General features: G+C 35.8%; 2 protein-coding genes across 2 annotated transcripts; one reads left to right on the top strand and one right to left on the bottom strand.

Moving 5' to 3' along the window:
* The first annotated feature begins 2,753 nt into the window (after nt 1-2,753).
* On the top strand, nt 2,754-5,892 carry LOC128241351 (uncharacterized). The gene is made up of 4 exons (XM_052958277.1): nt 2,754-3,134; nt 3,475-3,638; nt 4,112-5,107; nt 5,859-5,892. Exons 1-4 carry the CDS (start codon nt 2,754-2,756, stop codon nt 5,890-5,892), a joined length of 1,575 nt encoding a protein of 524 aa, XP_052814237.1.
* A 5,421-nt stretch (nt 5,893-11,313) lies between these two features.
* On the bottom strand, nt 11,314-12,950 carry LOC128241350 (uncharacterized). Its single transcript, XM_052958276.1, has 3 exons — nt 12,751-12,950; nt 11,605-12,528; nt 11,314-11,332 (listed from the first exon to the last, which is right to left on the bottom strand). The coding sequence occupies exons 1-3, from the start codon at nt 12,948-12,950 to the stop codon at nt 11,314-11,316; spliced, it is 1,143 nt and encodes a 380-aa protein (XP_052814236.1).
* Nucleotides 12,951-24,228: the final 11,278 nt, after the last annotated feature.

The following is a 24,228-nucleotide window of genomic DNA, read 5'->3' as shown; positions in this document are numbered from 1 at the left end:
TCATGTAAAACAAATGGTTAGTTCATAAAATTAGAATACCCTTCTAAGTGACCATCGACCAATTGAATTCTTGTAACAGTTACCGGGTAATGCTCGTCATATTTTGCATGGATGTACTGGATGTTGGACTGGAACCACCTTCCAACAGAACATTTAGCTACGAACTTTCAGAGCTGTCTTGTCAACTCATAAATCTCAAATATGTTACTTTGCCATTAAAGGCATGATTTCAAATTTTGCAACAATTAGCGATTTACGAGTAGTCGGCTGATGCCCTGAAAATGCAAGTCAGGACCACATAGATATGTTTTAGTGGTTGCCATTATAGTTGGTCCAGCTGTTAAGGTTGAGCAATCAAAGTTTTGTTCAATCATTGTGTTGCAATAGAACTGAAACATATTTATAAAAACATTGATTATTTTTAAAGAAATAAGATGTTGTTTTTAGATACCTTTTTTATTTATTGACAGCTGAAGGCGAGGTGGCCAATGAGTCCTGCCTCCCAGGTAAGAGGGGCAGATCACCCTCACCATTAACCCCTGCACCAAAGCGGAGGAGGGCCAGTTAGTACATTTATCTTTCATTCTGTCATCTCTTCATACAACCCATCAATATGTACATTTGTTGTCAATGATTAATTGTGTATGAGTTGAATAGTTATAGTAAGTTTGCATGTGAACAACAAGTACAATAAAGAATGAAGAATAAGAAATCAAGATAATCTCACTTCTATTAACTGTCCTCTCTCTAAATAGTGGGAGTTTAGTGTTTATAGAAAGTTTAATTAAGTTTTTTTCTCGTTTTAAGCTCTACTGTGTACGTAGTATGTGGGTCCGTGCGTCTGTAAACAATCCTCGTTAACACGATACAGCCTTCAGTTTTGATTGTATCTTGATGAACCTGTACAGTATAACCAAGCAAAGCTCCAGATTGACAGTTGTTATTGCTCAGTGCAAAATTTCAATTGCAGATAATGCAATTTTTATTGTATAATTAACGCTCACAATGCATGTTTAACACCATCTTGGAAAGAGCATTAAGTATCTTATTTTTATTTGTTCCTTTCATTTTACTTTACTTATCATTAACCTTGTGCTTGAAAAACAAAGAGCGATTGTAACCAGTGATTTTTTATGCCCCCAAAGGTGGGCATATTAAAATCGCACCGTCTGTCCGTTCGTTCGTCCGTCCGTCCGTCCGGCTCTGTAACTTTGTATGGACAGATTTTAAAATAACTTGCCACATGTGTTCCACATACCAAGACGACATGTGGCGTGCAAGACCCGTGTCCCTATTTCTTAGGTCATGGTCACACTTGGTGTTTATTCACAATGGAATGCTGCATATAACTTAAGAGTATAGGTTGTCGTGTCTGGGCTGTAACTTTTCCTTGTATGGACAGATTTTAAAATAACTTGCCACATGTGTTCCACATACCAAGATGACGTGTCGCGTGCAAGACCCGTGTCCCTACCTCAAAGGTCAAGGTCACACTTAGTGTTTATTCACAATGGAGTGCTGCATATAAGGACATACGAGTAGAGGTTGTCCGAGCTGTAACTTTCTCTTGTATGGACAGATTTTAAAATAACTTGCCACATGTGTTCCACATACCAAGACGACGCGTCGTGTGCAAGACCTGTGTCCCTGCCTCAAAGGTCAAGGTCACACATAGTGTTTATTCACAATGGAGTGCTGCATATAAGGACATAGAGTATAGGTTGTCGTGTCCGGGCTGTTACTTTCCCTTGTATGGACAGATTTTGAAATAACTTGCCACATGTGTTCCACATACCAAGACGACGTGTCGCGTGCAAGACCCGTGTCCCTACCTCAAAGGTCAAGGTCACACTTAGTGTTTATTCACAATGGAGTGCTGCATACAAGGACATAGGGTATAGGTTGTTGTGTCCGAGCTGTAACTTTCTCTTGTATGGACAGATTTTAAAATAACTTGCTACATGTGTTCCACATACGAAGACGACGTGTCCTGTGCAAGACCCGTGTCCCTACCTCTAAGGTGAAAGATACACTAAGTGTTTATTCATAAGGGAATTCTGAATATAAGGACATAACAGTGTAGGTTGTCAAGTATGGGTGGTATTTTTTTATGTTCAGAGGAAATTTAAAATAACTTGCCATATGTATTTGACACATAAAGGCAAGATCAACTTTTCATGTACTGACCTTGTTTGTAGATCAATGTCACATTCGGGGGCATTTGTCACATACTGTGACAGCTCTTGTTTTGATTTATTTTTTACTGCCGGTGTCTTGCAAATTTGGAAAAAGTTGACTTTGGGAAAAATACAAAATTAGGCCAAAAATAGTTAATATAATGGTAAATATACATGTTCTGACTTTTTTATGTATATATTATGCTGTGAAAGAGTATTATTGTCAAGATTTTGTTTATAATTAAAGAAATTCATTGCTTTTTTATTCATAAACGTAATCTACATTAATCAAATTTTGAAAAAAATTGGGGGAGAAATATAATTTTTTGGGAAAAATGGTATTTTTTCGCAAGGGGAAACAGCCTTTAGAAGGCATTAAATTAATTGCACCAAAAAAATCACTGGTAACAAAGAATAAATCAAAGGAGGAGATGCTATAATATAAATTATCGGAGAGCTTGTTGAGCAATATACAATTGTCCTTTCCGATAACTTGGTTACTTCCCCTGATTTCTAAGGGAGGCTACTCCATTTCCTACTTCCGGGGAATACATTTTGCAAGACACTGGGGCGTGTATGAATAACAATGAGTTGACACCATTTAAGGTCGTCGATTTGAAAAGATACCTTGCGAGCCGGAAATTGAATGTATCAGGTCTTAAATGCGAATTGATTGAGAGGATAAAAGGCGCATATAGACTTTCTATAACTGACAAACGCGTGCTGGAGGAGAGAGATCGGGGAGAAAGAGAGAGAAGAGCAACCGAACGCTTTATCCTCCCATGTGGCGAGGGTGTTCCACCGCCATCAACACTGAAGGCATGGAAGTCCACTATTGATCTGTTTCCTGCTGTAGAGGAAAAGGATATATACAACTACATTGTACTGAAAAGAGACTCGAAACGTCAATTGAAGGCGAGGACTTATTATGTGGACGGACATGTACAGAAAGTTGAGGTATGTCAAATAGTGAGTTTATAATAAGTCTGAGGCTGTTTTTTCTGCCATGTTTACTTCATCTAGTTATATAATTAGCTCAAGGGGACTATTTTGACTTGGACATAAAAATAATTTGGTGTGAAAAATGTACTCAACATTTTTATGTAGGCGGGGCTAGCCACAATTAATGGGGGTGGGGTGGATGCAAGCACATGTATGTGTCGAACCACACTGACTATATACTTATCTTAATTTAAAAAAAAATAATGTATTTTGTACAATTTTCATATGTTCTATGATGTATGTTGTTTATTTATTGTCATTTAAATTAAAATATTATTTATAATTTATTCTTCAGGTCCATCTCATAAGCGAAGAGTGCAGCCACTGTTATGTTCAAGCTTCCGTGCTGCCATCATTTCCAACTGCAGACAAAAGAAAGTCACCAGAGTACCAACCCTGGATCCTTCTGTCGAAAGTGACTGGCTGCATACACTCTGCGTTCTGCAACTGTCCAGCTGGGTAAGTTGAATTAATTTGTGATAAATCAAAGTCTCTGATCTGCATTGATGAAAGGTGTCAAACCCACACACGCTAGGCTTTTTTGTCAGTATTATCAAATACTTAAAATTGGGGCATTCTTCAAACTATTTCATATCTTCTTATCAAACTTGGTACACTTGTTACAAGAGACAAAAAAGCACATGTTATAACTGTCATAATTTTGGCTTTCATGGTTAGCTGAGTTTTGCTATTTTTTTTCTGAATGAAAGAACAGGCAAGCTTATGTATTGATTCAATGAACTCCCTTCACCGTGTTGGTGTTTACTTCTGGCACTGTTTGTGTTTTGTATGTTCATGGCCTACCAGGAAATACTAAGTGTAAAATACTGTATATTCACCTCCATTTTCAAACTTTAATGTTTTGGGATATACATGTAAGTATAACAAGTAAAAAGGCACACATGTAAATGAATTTTTTTATTTTCATCTAGTGAAGGTGAATGCTGCAACCATATTGGTGCCCTGCTGTATGGACTTGAAGACCTGACGCGTAAAAAAAACCTTGCTCCAACATCCAAACCCTGTGCCTGGAACAACTTCAGCATGCTGTCTGCACCACGGAAACGTAAGCTGTCGCCTAGGAAATCTGAAGATATTATGTTCTCAAAGAAGAAACTGTACAACGTGTCAGTGCGTAAAGTTTCTGTAAACAAAAACCATGAACAGAACTCTATCAATGGATGCACTGTTAACATTGACAGATTTAGGCAGAAACTGGTTGGTTCGAAGTTGAATGTAGGCTGGTTAAAAAACTTTGAAATTGAAACAACTGAAAATGAACCAGATCTCCCTGTGTTACATTCTGTGCCATTCAACTACCATGATAGTGTAAACTTGAGGGACAGTTCTAGTAAGACAGTGTTTTTGGATCATTTTGACTCTTTGAAGCAAAGCGCTGAAGAAATTCAATTAACTGAAATCTTAACAAGGGGCCAAAAAAGTGGGAAATGGCAAGAGGCCAGAAAAGAACGCCTAACAGCTTCAAACTTTGGCAGCATCTGTCGTAGGAAAGAATCAACTGAACCTGACGGACTCCTGCGGCAGATGTTGTATTCCAATTTCACAAGCAAGTACACAGAATATGGAATTAAACATGAGAAGGCTGCAAAGAGAATGTATGCGAAAGCAATGCAAACTGACCACAAAGGACTAGCAGTTAAAGACAGTGGTCTAGTTGTATGTGCCGACAGACCCTACCTTGGTGCCAGTCCAGATGGGCTTGTGTTCTGTTCACATTGTACAGAAAGTGTTGGTCTGGTTGAGATTAAGTGTCCTGCCTCTAAGAAATGGAGGATGCAAACGCCTGAGGAATGCTGTGAAGACAATGATTTTTTTTGTCAGTTAGAGAATGGCCAGGTGTTACTCAAGGAAACACACAAATATTACTACCAGGTCCAAGGGCAGATGGGAATCACCAGGAGGAAATGGTGTGATTTTGTAGTTTGGACATGTGTAGGTCTGTCTATACAGAGAATTGTATTTTGTGAATCATTTTGGCTGAAAATGTTGTGTCAACTTGACAGATTTTGTCTTGAATCATACATTCCTGAACTGTACGCACAACGTGTTAAAAGGGGAATGAGTCTGTTCAATTGATTTGTACATCGTCTAGTTATGTGTTGTTCATACATGTACATTTGAATGATCAATAATGGCAATTTATGTGAATATCTTGTTTGCTTTCAGTTATTTTCATAACTATATTCAAAATGAAACTCCACAATGACTGTATTGTTACTATGAATTTGAAACCATGAATAGAAAAGTTGTAAATCTAAATTTTGGGCAGTATTTTGAAAGTATGTGTACTTTTGTCAACATATTGTGATTATGCGATGCTGTAAATCTACTTCAATTATTTCCTTGTTTTATGTTTGACCTTTTCTACTTTTCCTTTCCATTTATCTAGTTTGCAGGGATGTATTTCTGAGCTTAATAAATTGACATCTTTCAAGTGTGTTATTATTGCATTTTGTGTGCAGGATAGTGATAGCGTTTATATTGCCATTGTTTAAAGAAGTAGCTGAGTTTTACTCTAAAACAATTGAAGATGTTCAATTGAATATTGGTTTGCATGTAGCTACTGCACGGCCCATAACTCAAGACTGTCGAGTTGTTCTCCTTTTCTGACTTGCTAATTAAAAACAACAAATGAGTGTTACTTTCTTATGTTTGCAGGGTGCAAAACTTAAAGGGGCTATACACCGTGTGATAAAATAGCGAAAAAAAAAGAAACTTGTCAAAAACTGACATAAACTTGGTATCAATGTGTACAATGCATTGAAACTAACTAACTGAAGTACCACATAGTATACAATTAATTTATTTTCGCATTATTTTTTCCATATTTCTCCATTTTTTTTTTTACTGGGTATGTATACCTAGTAGAATTCATTCTTATGCGTGATTTGCTAGTTGATGATATCATGGGATATAACCAAGTAAGGTATATTAGCTTAAACATTCATATGGTTTCGGGTAAGCCTTCGTAGCAAAGTGGATACAACACTGGACAGCTATTTTGGTGACACTGGTTCGAACCCTCGCTCAATTTTCTTTTACATTTTGGTATTTCTTTACAATTATCATATCAGAAGAGTAAAACATTTTATTAAATAATTTGTCCTGAGATTTGTTACAGAAAAAAACTTTATTGGTGCCAATCTGGTGTACAGTCCCTTTAAACATTGGGACATACCCATGCAGAAATTATTTCAATGTTTTTTCAAATCCTAACAATTCCTATGATTTCTTAGCAAATACCAATGTTTTCTCATTTGCAAAACATTGGAATTCTTTGGAATAGACAATCCTAACAAATCCAAAGAATTCTTAAGACTTCTTTGGATATTTATATTGGAAAAGAAAGGAAAAGATTGGAATAATAATCCAAACTTATCCTAGCTTTTCTGAATTGGAAAAATGTGTCATTACTTAGAAATGCAACCATTTTTCTGTAAAATGAAAATCCAAACATTTGGATTAGTTAGGAATTTAGTATCATGACATTGAGCACATAGGACAACTTACTCTATAAGAATTCAACAGTTTCCTTTTTCAGATTTTTGTCAATATAATGTCTAATGTTTACCAATGGTATTGATTAATATTTGTGAGTAGTATTTTGTTATCACCTGTTGCACAAAATTCATCAAAACATTAGTTGATGAGGTATTTTCATGAACCTAACTTCTTGAACTTGAATCATCGAAATTAAATGAATGTGATGAACTGTTTAACCATTTAAAAGATGAGACGACCAGCAGAATATAATAAGATGCATCAGCAACAGGCAGATAGTTGAGGTAGCTGTGGTTACAACTGACTGTTGCATTTAGAGTAACACTATTGGCCCAGTCATAACCCAAAGATTATAAATAAAAAAATAAATAACATGCTTAAAGAAAATTCCATATCAAAATAACATGAACATTGAAATTAAATTTATTTTAATTAAAGCACCACATATATCATATGTATCATGTAAGGTGCCATGGATTGTTCCACTCACAGGTGATTGTCACATTGCCTGGATACAGTAATATATTTTTTTATATATTTTTTATATTTTTATTATTTATTATTTCGGTCAAGATAGTGAATATATGTCATTTAAAAAAAAAATATTACTAACTTTTTCCATGAAAAATTGTGGAATATTTTTTAAAATGATATATATTCACTATATTGACAAAAAAAAAAATATTTAAAAAAAAAAAAAAAAAAATATTTAAAAAAAAAAATATATATATATATATACTTGTATCCAGGCAATATGACGAGCACCTGTGGTAAACACTGGTTAATTAGTTGCCAAACAAGTTAAATGTACCTTCTTTCAAGGTTCACTAAACTAAAACGACCCTACAATCATTGACAATGACGCAAGGCGATGTCCAGAGTTTTTCTTCCAACTTTCGGTTTCGCTTACGTCTTTATTAATTAGAAATAAAATTAGATGGACCATGATCTCTGAGAATGGGGAAAAATGCAATTGATTTGCTTGTAATTGATTGTCTCTCAAATATTTACTAAAAAATAAAAATTCTAACGTAGCTATATATTCTAACGGTTACGCATTTAAGACGAAACGCTCTTCACTGGCGGAGGTAATTTCGAAATCCCGCTATTTTTGTCGGAATAATGCGCCAAATAAACTGAAGTGTTGTTTCGTTTATTTAAGGTAAGTTCAAGCGAAGTAAGGGGTGTAATTCAATTACTTTTATAACGATCTTTTACGCTAACATTATTGTTTAAAATAACATAGCAACATTTTGAAGTAATGAGCAAATATGTTTTGTTGTAATACATTTTCGCGACAAACGTACGAAATACGTTTGTGTAGAAACACAGTTAAATGAATGTTTGTGACTTACGCGTACAGCTAATACTTCATTGTTATATATTTTAACAGCTATTATATTTGTTTCTTAATGTATGTAAGCTAATTTTGTCTAGAAAAAGAATCAATTGCCATAAAGGGTCGGCAGTGATGCAAAAGTGGGTGGGGAAGGTCAAAAACTAAAACGTTTAAAAAGTCCATGTTTTATATAGTTTTGAGGAACGATCTTTTAGGGTTGTGAAACATATATTATTGGCAACATGTTTTGGGGTAGTAAGGAGTTAACAAATTTTACAATAAAAGATTAATTAATATTTTGGATCAAAAAAACTTTCACATTTATTCAAAAAAGTCTCTTGACATTGCTTATCACTTTGTTTTGTTTTGTTTTATGTCAAAATGCCCCAGACTACCTATTCAACAATGTTGTGAGTTCTTTATTATATTTTGTCAAATAAATAACCACTATGCAAGCAAATTATAGTTTAGTGTCTGAAATGATGTTTCATATATTTTAGCCGGCCTAAAGGAGCTAACAAAGGAATCAACCAGTGAAGGAGAAAAACATTCAAAGCTGTAAATTGCCAAATCCATCAGTGAGTCGACTATTTTTCAATGCACATTGATTTTGAAAACAATATTGTGGATGTGTGGAGTGGATTTTATTTGTAACGGACAAACACTATTAAGAATCTTTAAAAAAAAATCAGACTCATATTTGAGCACTTTGGTTCGAACAAATAAAATAATATATCATTAATTTATATACCTGTGACATTGAAATCTTAATTTGCACTGATTTGATAACCAACTCGCCGTTAGAAATTGGAAACTATTGGCAGTACAAATAAAAAAAGAAATATTTTTCAGGTTGGAAGATGGATGTCAAAGTCTCAGACAAAAGCTTCCAGAGTTAAGAAAAGATCACAACAAGCACGGACTGAAATGAGCAATTCAATGGCTCATTTCTAATTGTGTTAAGTGTCATAAAAAATTAAAACTGTTATAAATGGACATGTAGTAATGATGAAATTATCATCCTGTTGCGAATAACATTTACTTATTCATGAACTTAGTTCATGAATGACATTTTGAAAAAATCATGTTCATTAACTGTCAAGTTCATTAACTAAGTGGGAGTTCATGAACATGATTCGTCCAAATTGTCATTCTTGAATAGTTCATGTTATTCTCAAAAAGCACACGCTTGACGGCACTAACCTGGATATTAATTTGATGGACTAAAGAAGCTCCATACATGGAAAATGACAAATGCGAATCAATTAATACGCTGTCTAGAATAAAAAATAACAACTGTATAACTAATTTTATCAGTAAATACAAAACTGTGAGTCTAGCCCGCTGATGCCAAAAATTAAGTCATTAATAACTATGCATTTAAACTCCAGAATGACCTTTATGAACCATTAATGTACAGGTGATATTTATTGTTTCTTAAATACAATAACTTATAAACTGTGTTAGTTTGAATTTTTTATCCATGTTTTCATGCACATTGGTTAAAAGTACATGTTTGAAAAATATAATGATATAATTAAACTTTAAAGAGAGATAACTGTTTTACTTGCGTTTATGCTGTAAGAGCGTAGAAGGGCATGTGAGTGAATTTCATAAAGCATGTTAGAGCATCTTGGGTCATTTGCTTGCTTACCCTACTGCATTCATACAGCATAAAAGCAGTAAAATGTGAGCATTACTTATAATTTTAATACATAATAAAAAAATGTTCATTTCGGTTAAACAGTAGGAGTACTTTTATCTTGTTCTGTGCGTATCGCAGGCAGAAAAAGGACTTGCAGTTTACTCTAGATTGATCATGGTGTTAAAGACCTTCACCAACAGTTATGTATTAAATAATGCAATTGAGTATTTGTTCTTTTAGAAATGTAACCAACAACATATGTTGGTATGAAAGAATAGCTGATTTTGTAATGTATTATAATATAATATATTTGTTTTAAATGACTAATCCTTAATTAAGAAAAGTAATCTACATTTCATGATGAAATGGAATTGGTTGCGTAAAACTGGAGCTTACAAGAAAGTGTTTTCTATTTTCTTGTTGACTAATTTTTTTTCATGATAGTGGTTGACATTTTTATTTTTAAACAAGAAAGTTATAATAAACCTTTTGATATCAAATGGTTTTCTACGACATGTGCAACTTAAAACATGACATGTTGTCTGTAAATTTGTCTCAGTGTGTTCACATGCATTCTGGTGTCTTTACTTTATATCACTAATCACTCAGCAAAACATTGGATTACTTAAGAATTTGGTAGATATAAAATGATAAGAAAACCTAAGAATTCTTGGGAACTCCTAACAAATCCTGTTTTTCAATTTGACTCCAATGGGTAAAAATCCAATGTTTTCCATCTAGGAATACATAGGAAAAGATAGGAATTTTGCATCCAGATTCAGTTCGGAATACTTAGGAAAACGTTGGATTGTGGGGCCAATACCGCCCATGTTTTCCAAAGTATTCCAACTCAGAAAAACATTGGATTACTTAAGAATTTGGTAGATATAAAATGATAAGAAAACCTAAGAATTCTTGGGAACTCCTAACAAATCCTATGTTTTCCAATTTGACTCCAATGGGTAAAAATCCAAAGCTTTCCAATGTTTTCCATCTAGGAATACATAGGAAAAGATAGGAATTTTGCATCCAGGTTCGGTTCGGACTACTTAGGAAAACATTGGATTTTGGGGCCAATACCGCCCATGTTTTCCAAAGTATTCCAACTCTTTATTCCTAGGAATAGATAGGAAAAGATTGGAAATTCTAAGAATTAAATCCTAAGATTTCTTAGGATATTCTTAAGAATACTTAGGAAATCCAATTTAATTTCTGCAAGGGTATTTAGCATGGGGCTAGTTTATTTAATCTAATGTATCTTAAAGTTAACATTTGTCGGGCATTTCAGTTTGATCTATGGCACTCTTGCCTATTCTTATTTCCACTTAGTTCAATTATGAAACTGATATGAAAATGGTTCATACTGAAAAATCCTTTAAGTAATTCAATACTAATGATTTGAAATACGTGGTAGATCAATTACACATGGCAAATAAAAAAAAAACTCATTTCAGAGCCAAACTTAATAAGTGATCTTTGACTTTTATTCTTAGAAATGTTACAAATAATAAAACCACAAAATACAAAGCAGATGTTTCACAAACAAAAAATTATATCAATAAATTGATCAGTTAATGCATACATGTTTCAAATCAAATCTTGAAATCCATTCACATGAGCATATTTCCTTATCCATTTTTGTCAAACCTGAATCAAATGTGTAATCTCATATGTTATCATATAACTTGCTCAAAAAATTGATTTCATTGTTCTAGTTAGAAGTATACAAGTTTTTATCCCTAAATCTAATGCTTGATATATACAAACGCTTTCATTGACACATGAGTTATTATTGAACAAGTGGTGGCCATAGATTTGTCAAATATGTGCATATTTTGAACACTTTAGAAATTCTCCTTGACTGTGTTATAGGAATATTGCCATGCAATATTCGAAAGTTCTTGATTCTCTCCATTTGCCTTTCGACATGTATTCGTAAACTTGCAATATCTTTTGTAAGGAGAACCTCACGTTTAGAAAATTGTTTTCCTTTCTGTTTAAATGGTGGAATAATGAGATGAATGCCTCTTGGAGTAGTAAGGTCTGTAATAGTGAAACCCTTATCAACCATTATGGCGTCTCCTTCTTCAAGCAAGTCCAAGAGTCCACATTTTTCTGTGAGTTTCTTGTCACTGGTACAGCCCACCCAACAGTCAGAAACAAAAGTTACAACACCATTTGGGCTTATACCCACCAAAATCTTATGAGTCATGTGAGACTTGTAATCACTGTACATTAAACTTTTCAAAGAAAGAGAACTGGATGTTTCACTGTAAATTTCAGTGCAGTCGATAATAATTCTAGTGTTAGAATATTTCTCTTTAAATTGTTCAGGCATGTTATTTTTCACTACCTCACGAGATGGCCATTGAACAAGAAAGGATAATTGTACATGTAAATAGTTGATCCATCTTTCAACAATGTCACTACATTGTGAAGTGGATATGCAAAACCTAGTACCTAGATCTTCAAATAACAGACCTAGACGTAGGCGCATAAGCACCATGAAAAATTCATCCAGAACACTTAGAGTTCTTGGCCGTCCTCCATCTGAATCTTTATAGTTAAGTTTCCGCCTTGATGTCCGCACTTCAGCTTCATCCTTGATTTCATCAAACAAAGCTTCAAACACAACTCGATTAGGGATTCCGGTGTAAAAACTGACCAAATCGTCATTGTATTTTACGTCATCATATGTGAGCATAGGTAGCTGACATTGTACACCAAAGTCTCTAGTAGAATGTTCTGTTTGTGAACTGAAGTCTGCTGTTTTTCCCAGGAAACTTTCTTCAGTTTGTACTTCCATCACTGCACAGTTGTTCTCAGTCTGTGTGTCACAACATCTGAAACATATATATACAAATTGATCATGTACCCATTTACCACATCTTACATGTACAGTCTGGTAACCTGAACCAAATGTTTGTTTTTTTGGCCTTAAACATTTACAAACACTTAAATTTTCCTATTTTTCTTAAAGAATGAAGAAAAATGATCAGAAGTAATTAACTAATCAGATCGATTTCATAGCACAAGAAGCAATATATATATATATTGAACAATACCTTAAGGACTGATTCTGTGGCTGTAGTACTGGTCCCATGCAGTAATCATGCAGGTGGACAGAGGTATCAATGGCATGTCCGGAAGGGGATACAAATGACAGTTGTGGCTGTATACTATCATCATTTGACAGTTCTAGGTCTAAATCGTCATTGACCGTATCACCATCATCATCATCACCTACGTCTTCATCAAGGTGCATAAATTGCAAATGAAACTGTATAAGATAAATGTTTTGGTATATGGCTATATGGTACACATTTTTCCAGGCTGTATTTGAAAACAATTCTTTAATCATTTCTTAAATTACAAAATTTACAAATAAGTGCTGTGACATTGTTTTTAAGCACCGTTGATATAACATAATTCATTTTGAGGTGCATGTAAGGAAGAACTTAAACTAATATAAGAAATAAAAAATACCGTTGGCTGGAAGGTTTTGGTAGCACCAGTCTCAGTTGGAAACATAGATGGAAGTGTATGCTGGGAAGAAGGTCCTCTGAAGCCAACAAAATGCTCACTACACAATCGTCTGTGTTCATTATATTCCACTGGAACGATCTCATGACCGTTTTACATCGCTGCACCCACACACGTTTTAAACGTTTGTTCTGAGGAAAACGGTGCAATGACACTTTTCTGCCATAAATAACCTTTCCTCTGTAAATTCCTTTACAAATACAACAGTACTTAGGGGTTTTCCTGCCCGTTTTCTTTATTAGTTTTGAATCTTTACTTTCCATTTTCACTTGTTGCTGTTTACTTCCTGGTTTGTGTAGTCCCCGGAAGTAAATTTCCGCTTTCTGCGCATGCCCACTTGAAGAGTATTCAGGGAAAGATAATCGAGTTATCGGAAAGGACAATACTAACAATAAATTTGTCTGAAAATATTGAATCATAATGGCTGGAAGAAAGCCTAACTTCCATTATTATTGAATTACTTTCAAGTAGAAACACCAATGCAAACATGTTTCAAATGGTGCTTTTGTGAAGGTTTAGAATTTGAGCATATTTGATATTTAAATTTATGAAATCTAGTGGAATGTTTCATCATTCTGTTAATCCAATTGGAATCTAATGGGTAAAAAAGTTCTTGTCTCGGCAAAGCCTGAATACTGCATTAGTGCCAGAAACATGCTGGGGTTGCTCATAATAGGTCGCAATTCATAGAAAATCATTATATCTGGAGCTCTGCTTAAGTGAGAATTATAATTGTATAAAGAATAATGTTTTTAGCTCTACTAGCCAAAGGCCAGAAGAGCTAATGCGATGGTAATGTGTACGTTATGTGCATCTGTGCGTCTGTAAACAATTGCTTGTGAACACGATACAGTCTTCAGTTTTGATTGTATCTCGATGAAAATTGTACAGTATCTAGATATCCATTAGAGCTCGGTTCCTTACGAAAACCAGCCAGATCCGCTCTTGCATGCCTAGATTATGGCCCTTGATAGTATAAAAAAAATGCTATTGTGTAAACAATTGGTTGTGAACAGTCAATACAGTCTTCAGTTTTGATTGTATTTCGATGAAACTTGTACAGTATTTAGATATCCATTAGAGCTTGGTGCCTTTTGAAAACCAGCCAGATCCGCCCATGTATGCCTAGATTAAGGGCCTTGAAAGTATAAAAAAATCAGTTTGTAAACAATTGCTTGTGAACATGATACAGTCTTCAGTTTTGATTTTATCTCGATGAAACTTGTACAGTATTTAGATATCCATTAGAACTTGGTTCCCTTTGAAAACCAGCCAGATCTGCCCCTGCATGCCTGGATTATGGGTCTTAAAAGTATAAAAAAAAATGCTATTTTTAGCAAGTCTATTTTTAGCCAAGTTTACATGTAAAGTTTGTTCAAATTATGCCCTTGGGGTCATTACTACCCCCCGCCCCCACCCCGCACCCCCAACGGAGATCGTCCCGCAAGGGACCATTGCGACAACGCAAACGACCTCGGCATGAGCCATGCCAGTAGAGCATAGGCCCTTTTGGGCCTCTTGTTCATTTAGGTTTTCTTTAAGACTTTAAACCTGAATCACTGTAAGGCATTGACTGGCCCAACCGAGAAATTAGGAAATGACAATAAGTGAAGAGAATATTGTTTTTCATTTGGACTTTTTTTCTTGCAGACCCTGAACCAACCACCCTCCTCCGCCGTTCACAAAGGATCATGGAAAGTAAGTTGACCTCGCCTTACATGTTCTATATTTGTGTGTCTAACATCATGAAAATATTTCAACCTTGTTTGTAAAAATCATCATGCGAAGATTAATGAATGTTAGCATGGTATTACTTAATGTTTGTTACATTTAAAACTTTGTGCCAAGTTGTTTTGTTCTCAATTCACATTATACTCTGTTTAGAGAAAGAAAAGTCAACTACCCACCAGGAGCCTCCAGCCCGTCGGGCACCTCCAGCCCCTAGGGCACCTCAAGCCCCTAGGGCACCTCCAGCCCCTAGGGCACCTCCAGCCCCTAAGGTGCCAAAAGAGGAGAGGAGGCCGAGCAGTCGCCGGGGTCCTCAAGTCCTCCCATCCATTGAGGTATGTTCAAAATAGTTATCATATATAATTAAATTTAGAAATGCATTGTACAAGTACTTGACAAATTTACTGAAATTAAATTATATATATGATATGGTTAATCCGGTCTTCTGCTTATATCACTGTAGGGGGGGAGGGGGTGGGGCGATTTTGAAATCTGCCTTACTAGCCCTTAAAAATACTTTTTTATACCCCCACAAACGAAGTTTGAGGGGGTACATAGGAGTGAGCTTGTCGGTCGGTCTGTCTGTCGGTCTGTCGGTTTTCATGGTTTCTGGATGATAACTCGTGAAAGTCTAGACAGATTTGAAAAAATTTTGGTACACAGGTGTAACATCAGAAGATACAGGTCAAGTTCGATATTGGGGCTGGTGGGGCCAAGGTCAAGGTCACTGTTACTAAAAATAGAAAAACGGGTTCTGGACGATAACTCATGAAAGGCTTGACAGATTTGAAAAATTTTGGTACACAGGTGTAACATCAGAAGATACAGGTCAAGTTCGATATTGGGGCTGGTGGGGCCAAGGTCAAGGTCACTGTTACTAAAAAAAGAAAAACGGTTTCGGGACAATAACTCTCATATGAAAGGCTAAACAGATTTGAACATCTGTCGGTCGGTCGGTCAGTCTGTCGGTTTTCATGGTTTCCGGACGATAACTGATGAAAGGCTAGACAGATTTGAAAAATTTTTGGTACACAGGTGTAACATCAGAAGATACAGGTCAAGTTCGATATTGGGGCTGGTGGGGTCAAGGTCACTGTTACTAAAAAAAAAAAAACGGTTTCTGGACGATAATCATGAAAGGCTAGACGGAATTGAACAATTTTTGGTACACAGGTGTAACATCAGAAGATACAGGTCAAGTTTGATATTGGAGCTTGTCGGTAGGTCGGTCGGTCTGTCGGTTTTCATGGTTTCTGGATGATAACTCGTGAAAGTCTAGACAGATTTGAAAAAATTTTGGTACACAGGTGTAACATCAGAAGATACAGGTCAAGTTCGATATTGGGGCTGGTGGGGCCAAGGTCAAGGTCACTGTTACTAAAAATAGAAAAACGGGTTCTGGACGATAACTCATGAAAGGCTTGACAGATTTGAAAAATTTTGGTACACAGGTGTAACATCAGAAGATACAGGTCAAGTTCGATATTGGGGCTGGTGGGGCCAAGGTCACTGTTACTAAAAAAAGAAAAACGGTTTCGGGACAATAACTCTCATATGAAAGGCTAAACAGATTTGAACATCTGTCGGTCGGTCGGTCGGTCAGTCTGTCGGTTTTCATGGTTTCCGGACGATAACTGATGAAAGGCTAGACAGATTTGAAAATTTTTTGGTACACAGGTGTAACATCAGAAGATACAGGTCAAGTTCGATATTGGGGCTGGTGGGGTCAAGGTCACTGTTACTAAAAAAAAAAAAACGGTTTCTGGACGATAACTCATGAAAGGCTAGACGGAATTGAACAATTTTTGGTACAAAGGTGTAACATCAGAAGATACAGGTCAAGTTTGATATTGGAGCTTGTCGGTAGGTCGGTCGGTCTGTCGGTTTTCATGGTTTCGGGACGATAACTCATGAATGGCTAGACAGGTTTAAAAAAAATTTGGTACACAGGTGTAACATCAGAAGATACAGGTCAAGTTCGATATTGGGGCTGGTGGGGCCAAGGTCAAGGTCACTGTTACTTAAAATAGAAAAACTGTTTCCGGACGATAACTCATAAAAGGCTTGACAGATTTGAATTTTTTTTGGTACACAGGTGTAACATCAGAAGATACAGGTCAAGTTCGATATTGGGGCTGGTGGGGCCAAGGTCAAGGTCACTGTTACTAAAAATAGAAAAATTGTTTCCGGACGATAACTCATGAAAGGCTAAACGGATTTGAACGTCGTCTGTTGGTCGGTCTGTCGGTTTTCATGGTTTCCAGACGATAACTCATGAAAGGCTAGACAGATTTAAAAAAAATTAAGTACATGGGTGTAACATCAGAAGATACAGGTCAAGTTCGATATTGGGGCTGGTGGGGCCAAGGTCAAGGTCACTGTTACTAAAAATAGAAAAACTGTTTCCGGACGATAACTCGTGAAAGGCTTGACAGATTTGAACAATTTTTGGTACACAGGTGTAACATCAGAAGATACAGGTCAAGTTCGATATTGGGGCTGGTGGGGCCAAGGTCAAGGTCACTGTTACTAAAAAAGAAAAACGGTTTCCGGACGATAACTCATGAAAGGCTAAACGGATTGGAACAATTTTTGGTACACAGGTGTAACATCAGAAGATACAGATCAAGTTCGATATTGGGGCTGGGGGGGTCAAGGTCACTGTTACTAAAAATAGAAAAATTGTTTCCGGACAATAACTCATGAAAGGCTTGACAGATTTGAACATTTTTTGGTACACAGGTGTAACATCAGAAGATACAGGTCAAGTTCGATATTGGGGCTGGTGGGGCCAAGGTCAAGGTCACTGTTACTAAAAATAGAAAAATGGTTTCTGCTTCATAACTTTAATTGGGCATGAGATATTGTGATGAAACTTGCTGTATAGGCAGCCTCTGTGAAGACAATGCTTGTGATTGAAAATGGGGCCAGTGGAGTAAAGGTTTTTGTGCACTGTTACGAAAATAGAAAAACGGTTTTGTCTTATTCAAGAAGAGATCAGCTAGTTTTTCTTGTCAGCAGTGTAACTTCTAAATTACTCAACAGATTTAAATAAAACAATACATGTATGATAAAAGAAGATACAGTGTGCAGTAACCTTGGAGTTATGGCCTCTTTTCAAAGGAATGGTTTGCCATTCCTGTGTCCAGGCGGCATTTGGGGGTATTCATCACTCCTGTGACAGCTCTAGTTTGTTTGGGATTCCAGTCAGATGATAATATTTGATAGCCCCCAAACTATTTTTATTATAGAATTTGACTTAAACAAGAATGGCTAAAATCAGGCAGGCGTTCAGTGTTTTTATTTGATGTCAACTATACAATGGATTTTATACAATTGCTATGGACTTTGGTCAGAATACTATGTACTTGTCTGCATGTTGATTTGTAGAGCTATTAATATATCTCACCTCTGGTGTCCAGAGTCTTTATCATTACATAATCTAAATGACTGAATTGTAATTCATTCACCAAAACAGAATTTCTTTACAGTTCTTACAAAAATATTTAGTAAATTTAACAGTATTTTTTTTTTGCACTGAGTGACCGAGTATAAAGTATAAATTATATTCATAACTACACTTCTAAACAGGCTATTTAATAATGAGAAAAAAACCCCAACAGTTGCAATGATTTTGAACCAACTATATTATTTTATTGTCTATCTGGCGGTCAATTGTTGATCTTCAATATTTCCAACTGGTGGTTATGGTGAAGACATTTTATAGTCAACCATGTGTGGATGATCAATATGATGTCAAGATTTGTCCCGCTGAATGCACTATTAACATGACTTGTATCTCTTTTTTTCTGGAAGTCCAGAGAGCCCTTCCTTTGCTTACTTTTTTGTCTTGCACCTTTGCCCTACCCTACTTTTTGATTGCAGTGTGCGAAATTAACCTTTTTTACCTGGTAGCCAATGGGGCTACAGACTTTGAGATTTCTGTAGTCCAAGCAAGATTTCCATAGCCTGCCCACATCTTCAGTACCTTATATGGTTATAACAAGTAATGATATTACACCTGTACAATATCTTACTAAACAGGACCTCGCCACAACCATACTTGCATTCAAACAAAATAAAATGTTTTATTTGGTATGAATGCAAGGCTATGGTGGAGGTATGGTCCTGTGTTGCAAGGGGGCGGTGCTGTGTGTGTGTGGGGGTGCTTATTCCGTCAAGGCAGTTGGATTGTTGATGTATGGGGAGGTTGAAGGTCCTGTCAACATGTGCATGGGTGAAAGTTTTCCGTATTAATACGGAATTCCGTATTTTCGGTCTTCTCAGGGGTCATTTTTCCAAAACGTGTAAATCCGGTGAGTTTTTCGGGGGGGGGGGGGGGGGGGGGGGGGGGCGGGGGGTACCCCATCATCCACCATCAACATCGCGATCCACTCAAAATCGAAGACAAAACCAAGTTAAATTACTGGTTTTCCAATTTCGTTCTATAAATAGCGTTGACATAAGCAGTAACTTTCTGTCGGCGATATCAGCCGAATGTTTCCGAAAACAGTCGTTTCTTTTCGTGAAAAAAGCATTGTAATTCCAATTTTCTCCGAGTGACCTCGGCAGTTTCCGCGCTAACAAAAACTTTGATGGCGGAAAAGGCCAGTTTTCGCCGAGGACTTACGGTCAGTACCCTTTACGACTTTTACGACATACCGCAAATTGGAAGCAAAAGTAAACAAAAAAATTAATCGAAATACTGCTGTCAAAATTGAACAATGAAGTTTCTACCCCCAGGGTATAATACTAAAGAGCTTGAACAGCCTGCGAAAAACAAATGGAGGTGGCAATGGCTGTCAGAAGTCGATTCGAAGGGTGTGAAATGGTCCGATTGGCTCCAAAAGATAGAAGTATGTGGTGTGGCTTTTTGCAGTTTGTGTGGGAAAACAATCAACTACAAATCAAACGGAAAGAAAGCACTCAAACTTCATTGCGAAGATGCAAACCATCAGAAAAACCATAGGGTAGTGAAAACCAATACGGTAAAATAGTGTTTACTATATATATTAATATCATTTTTATTAGTTGTATTTTCACTTTCAGTATGTTTTATTTTTAATCAGTAGTGTAGTAAATACAAAATGTGTTACAATGACACTAGTACTTATAATCATCATGACACTCATTTATTTATTTTTCTTATTTGGTGACCATTAGGAGTTCCCTATCTAAAGAATTTGAGACCTGTACAAAAATGAAAAAAAATATTTTTATTGATAATGTTTGAGGTAAATTAGGTTAAGACATAAAGTCATATTTGATGGTGACACAGCAAGGTGAGAAGAGCTGAAAAAAGCACTAAAATGAGAGTTAGTAGAAGTATGATAAAAGCTTGCATAAATGCATATGCATCTTATCAAGACTATCTGAAAAGAAAAAGGGAAGAAGTGGAAAAGAAAAGGACAGAGAAATTGAACAGCTCTATTCAAATGCTGAAATTGGAGAAAGCCAGTAGAATAGCCAAGTTAGTGAGACTGAAAAACAGAATAGTCAACAGAAAAAGGAAAGCCACTAGTGGTTCTAGTTGTGGACACCAGTGGAAACGAATTAAATCAATATAGACAGGCCATCAAAAATTCAGTTTAGGGACTCTGATATATTTTGTAAATGCTTTTAACAATATCTTGTATAAATTTTATATCCACTAGTGATTCTGTTGGGACACCCAGTGGAAAAGAAATATAGGCAGACCAGTGAACATTTAGTTTAGAGACTTGTAATATTTTGTAAATATTTTCTTAGCAATATTGTTGTATGTATTTTATATATGTTTGTGTATGTACAAGTTATTAAATGTGCTGTTTAACTTGATAAAAATATAATATAAATCTTAATTTCTATTCTTTTTTCTTTTTTTTTTTAACGTTTATTGAATGAGTTACAGAGTTAAATGAATTATTGATTAATGAGCAAGAATTTAAGTATTGAGGGATGTTTTTGTCAGGGGTCTTATGTATGTTAACAAAAGCTGCCAGAAATATCATAAATATACAACATAGATTTGACTGATTTAAAGTCAGGAAAGGCTTTGAAAGGTGTTTATAAAATGCTTTATTCCTGGAGCTTAAGGGGGCCTCCGGCCCCCCTGGACCCCTAGCCAGGGCGTTGCCCTGGACCCACCGGGGGCCCTGCGGCCCCCTGGCCCCCAGCTTTGATTTTCAGTATTTTGAAAATTTTCAACTTTCACCCATGCATGTGCTGCTTGTAGCATTAGTGTTAAAAATTGTACTAACATTTATTTCATATTCCGGTAACTTAATAATTCCAAGTTTATTTGAAAGAGAAAACACAACATACATACTTCATTATTTCACTATCAAAAAAGTATTGACAGTCTGAAATATAATATCTGTCAAAATAACAAGGGAAATCACTGCAGAAGAAAACATCCTTAACCCTTTACTTCATAGATACGCAATTTTACTTATCTATCCATAGCTTCATAGATACGGATCTTAACGTTTTATCGATAGCTTCATAGATACGTAATCCTACGTATTCGTAATGTAGGGGCATTTCTTTTCATACCTGATGCTTGTTTATTCGCTATAAATTCATATTCATGAAGTATAAACATCGATAAATACAATGCACTAAAAAAAACACTGTTACTATTTAAAGAATTTCAGAAAATCGCGAAATAAGGTCACTGGTATCAAAGATGCGTATAACGTTGACTGGGCAGGTTTGAGGGCATTCCTGTCTCGTTTTCCTCGTGGAAATTTACACGATACTGCAAGTTATAATTAACTACCAATAATACAACTATATTTTATTGATCACGCGCCTGACGTCACAGGTCATGGTTCGAAAACGTGTCAAAATGTCGGCCATGTTGGATAAACAAAAAATCATCTGGCTTGTATAAACAAAGGCCATAAATCATTATATGGGACATATGTGTCACTTCTGTTTCGCTAATCCGGTCATAAAAATGCGCATCTGCTTCTACAAATTGAAAGTAAGTACAAATGTGTTATAAAATAATGACTATCCCTATTGTTAAACTTTGACATGACCCAATTTAAATAACATCGATCAGCTGTTGAAACACGTTTTTTCGAATACACAAGAATGCAATGTAGAGCTAATTTCTGCCCTTGTTAACTTCAGTTTAAAACAACATTCCTGAATAGTGTCATTTATATTTCAGTGTTTGTCTTACGAATCTGACCATTCTGGCTTCGATTAAAATGAGTTTGAGTACGACGTCGAGATAGCGAATTCGGACCTTGGCGTCACGCACACAAGGATACGAGAAATGAGGATTTTTAAAATCAAACCCAATTATGACAATACCTGGACATGCAATAAACGATATAAATTTAGTAAACAACAACATGCAGGCCTCATTTAGTACAGGCATGAGAATTTTCCGCGGATCCGCGGAATTCCGCGGTTTTTGGTTTTGCTGGTCCGTTACCGATGGCCGTTAGTCTTCTGCCGTTTTATCTTAAACCGAATTCAAGCTAGATATCCGAGGTATACCAAAAGTGAAAAGATTCAGCGATAACATTCAAAGGAATCCGTATATGGATTTCTGCCAATGGAATAGCGTATTACAATTTCGTTGTCCAATCGAAAGTTTTCTTCTATCCTCACATTGGCCTTCTTTTCAAAATGGAGTAAGAATATTATTTTTGTTGTTGAAGTATTACAAAATGGAGAAATTAGGCAAAAATGATGTTAAAGTCAAAGAAATTGATGCCACAGTGAAAAATAAATTTTCGTTTGCATGGCTAGAGCGAGAAATTGACTTATTGATTGATGGTAAACCGTACAAATATACAGTGGGCAATGATGTAGTGAAAGTGTGTACGAGTGGAAATACTTATTGTGAACTTTGTTTAAAATCCATTAACTATGGGAGCAGAGGTTTTGTTGCGGTAGCAGATCATGTGAAAAGTGAAAAACACCAAGCCCTCGTCAAGCAAAGATTGCAGACTTCTAGCATCAAGTCCTTCTTCACTAGTGTATGTATATAGGTTCAAATTTTATTGATATTTTGCAGAATAGCAAAGCAAATTTGATTTGAAGAAGAGCTATTTTGAGAGACTTCTGGTAATTAAAGTTCGAAAGTCATTTAGTAACCACTTGTTATACATACAAGTTAAAATGAGGGTAATTTAACTGATTTAAATTTAAACGTATATTTGAATCATACTTGCATTATTTCAAAATGGGTTTGCTTTTGTTTATTTCAGACTCAAAATGATGTGATCAAGGTTGATGGAAACAACAACAGCAGTGGTAACAGTAGTAGACAGCCAGAAAATCCCTTCAAGGTGGTACCTATGTGTGACAGATCTGTATCCAACTCAGAGGTAAACTATTATCAAAAATGCTAAAATATTATTTGACTATGTCTTAATACAGGCTTAAGTTTTAAGGAGGGTTTAAATCAATATTAATAGTGTTTAACTATCAGCTACGTTTTCACACAAGTACATGTACTTTTGTTTGTGAGAAAAATTGATGTTATGTAACATTATAGAGGAAGACATTCTTATCTCCTAATAAAAGCAATAGATGGAGTTATGAAATTTTGTGAACGATGACTGAGACATTTTGGAGCATATTTCAGTTGGGAATGTGTTTATTCTTACTATCCATTTGAACATGTTCATTTTTCAGGCTATGCTGTTGGGGTTCCTAGCTGAGAATTCACTTCCCTTCACCATGGCACCAAAGCTTGTGGATCTCGCTAAGAGTCTTAACAAAGACCAGAAGGCCCTCAACCATGTGTCTATGGACAGGACGACAGCATCTTATAAAATGAAGTATGGGATGGCAGAGACAATGAAAAACAGAACAGTTGAGAACCTGAAAGTAAACAAATTCTCCCTAAATATTGATGAAAGTACTAGTACAAACCTCCACAGAGTTTTGACGATACTAGTGAGCTACTTTGATAAACAAAAATCATCGGTAGTGATTGAGCACCTAGCATCACTTGATGTAATTAAGGTTGATGCTGAAACATTAACAGAGCATATTGTTAGTATATTCACTGAGAATGAAATTCCATGGTCAAATTTGGTCTCCGTGTTGATGGACTCTTGTAGTGTTATGAGGGGGAGTAAATCAGGAGTTGAAACCAGATTGAAGCAATATGCCCCACATCTCTTGGATATTGATGGGGACACATGCCATCATGTTCATAATGCATCAAAGAAATTCTGCGCTCCTTTTGATTGTTGGATAGAACAGTTGTTCACAGACATAGCAAATGATGTAAAATGGAGCACAGACACAAGAGATGCCAT

This window comes from Mya arenaria, chromosome 7 (genome assembly GCF_026914265.1).
Source record: "Mya arenaria isolate MELC-2E11 chromosome 7, ASM2691426v1".
In the NCBI taxonomy this organism is placed as follows: domain Eukaryota; kingdom Metazoa; phylum Mollusca; class Bivalvia; order Myida; family Myidae; genus Mya; species Mya arenaria.
The sequence above is the reverse complement of the archived record's forward strand: the minus strand, read 5'-3'. Positions and strand labels throughout refer to the sequence as shown.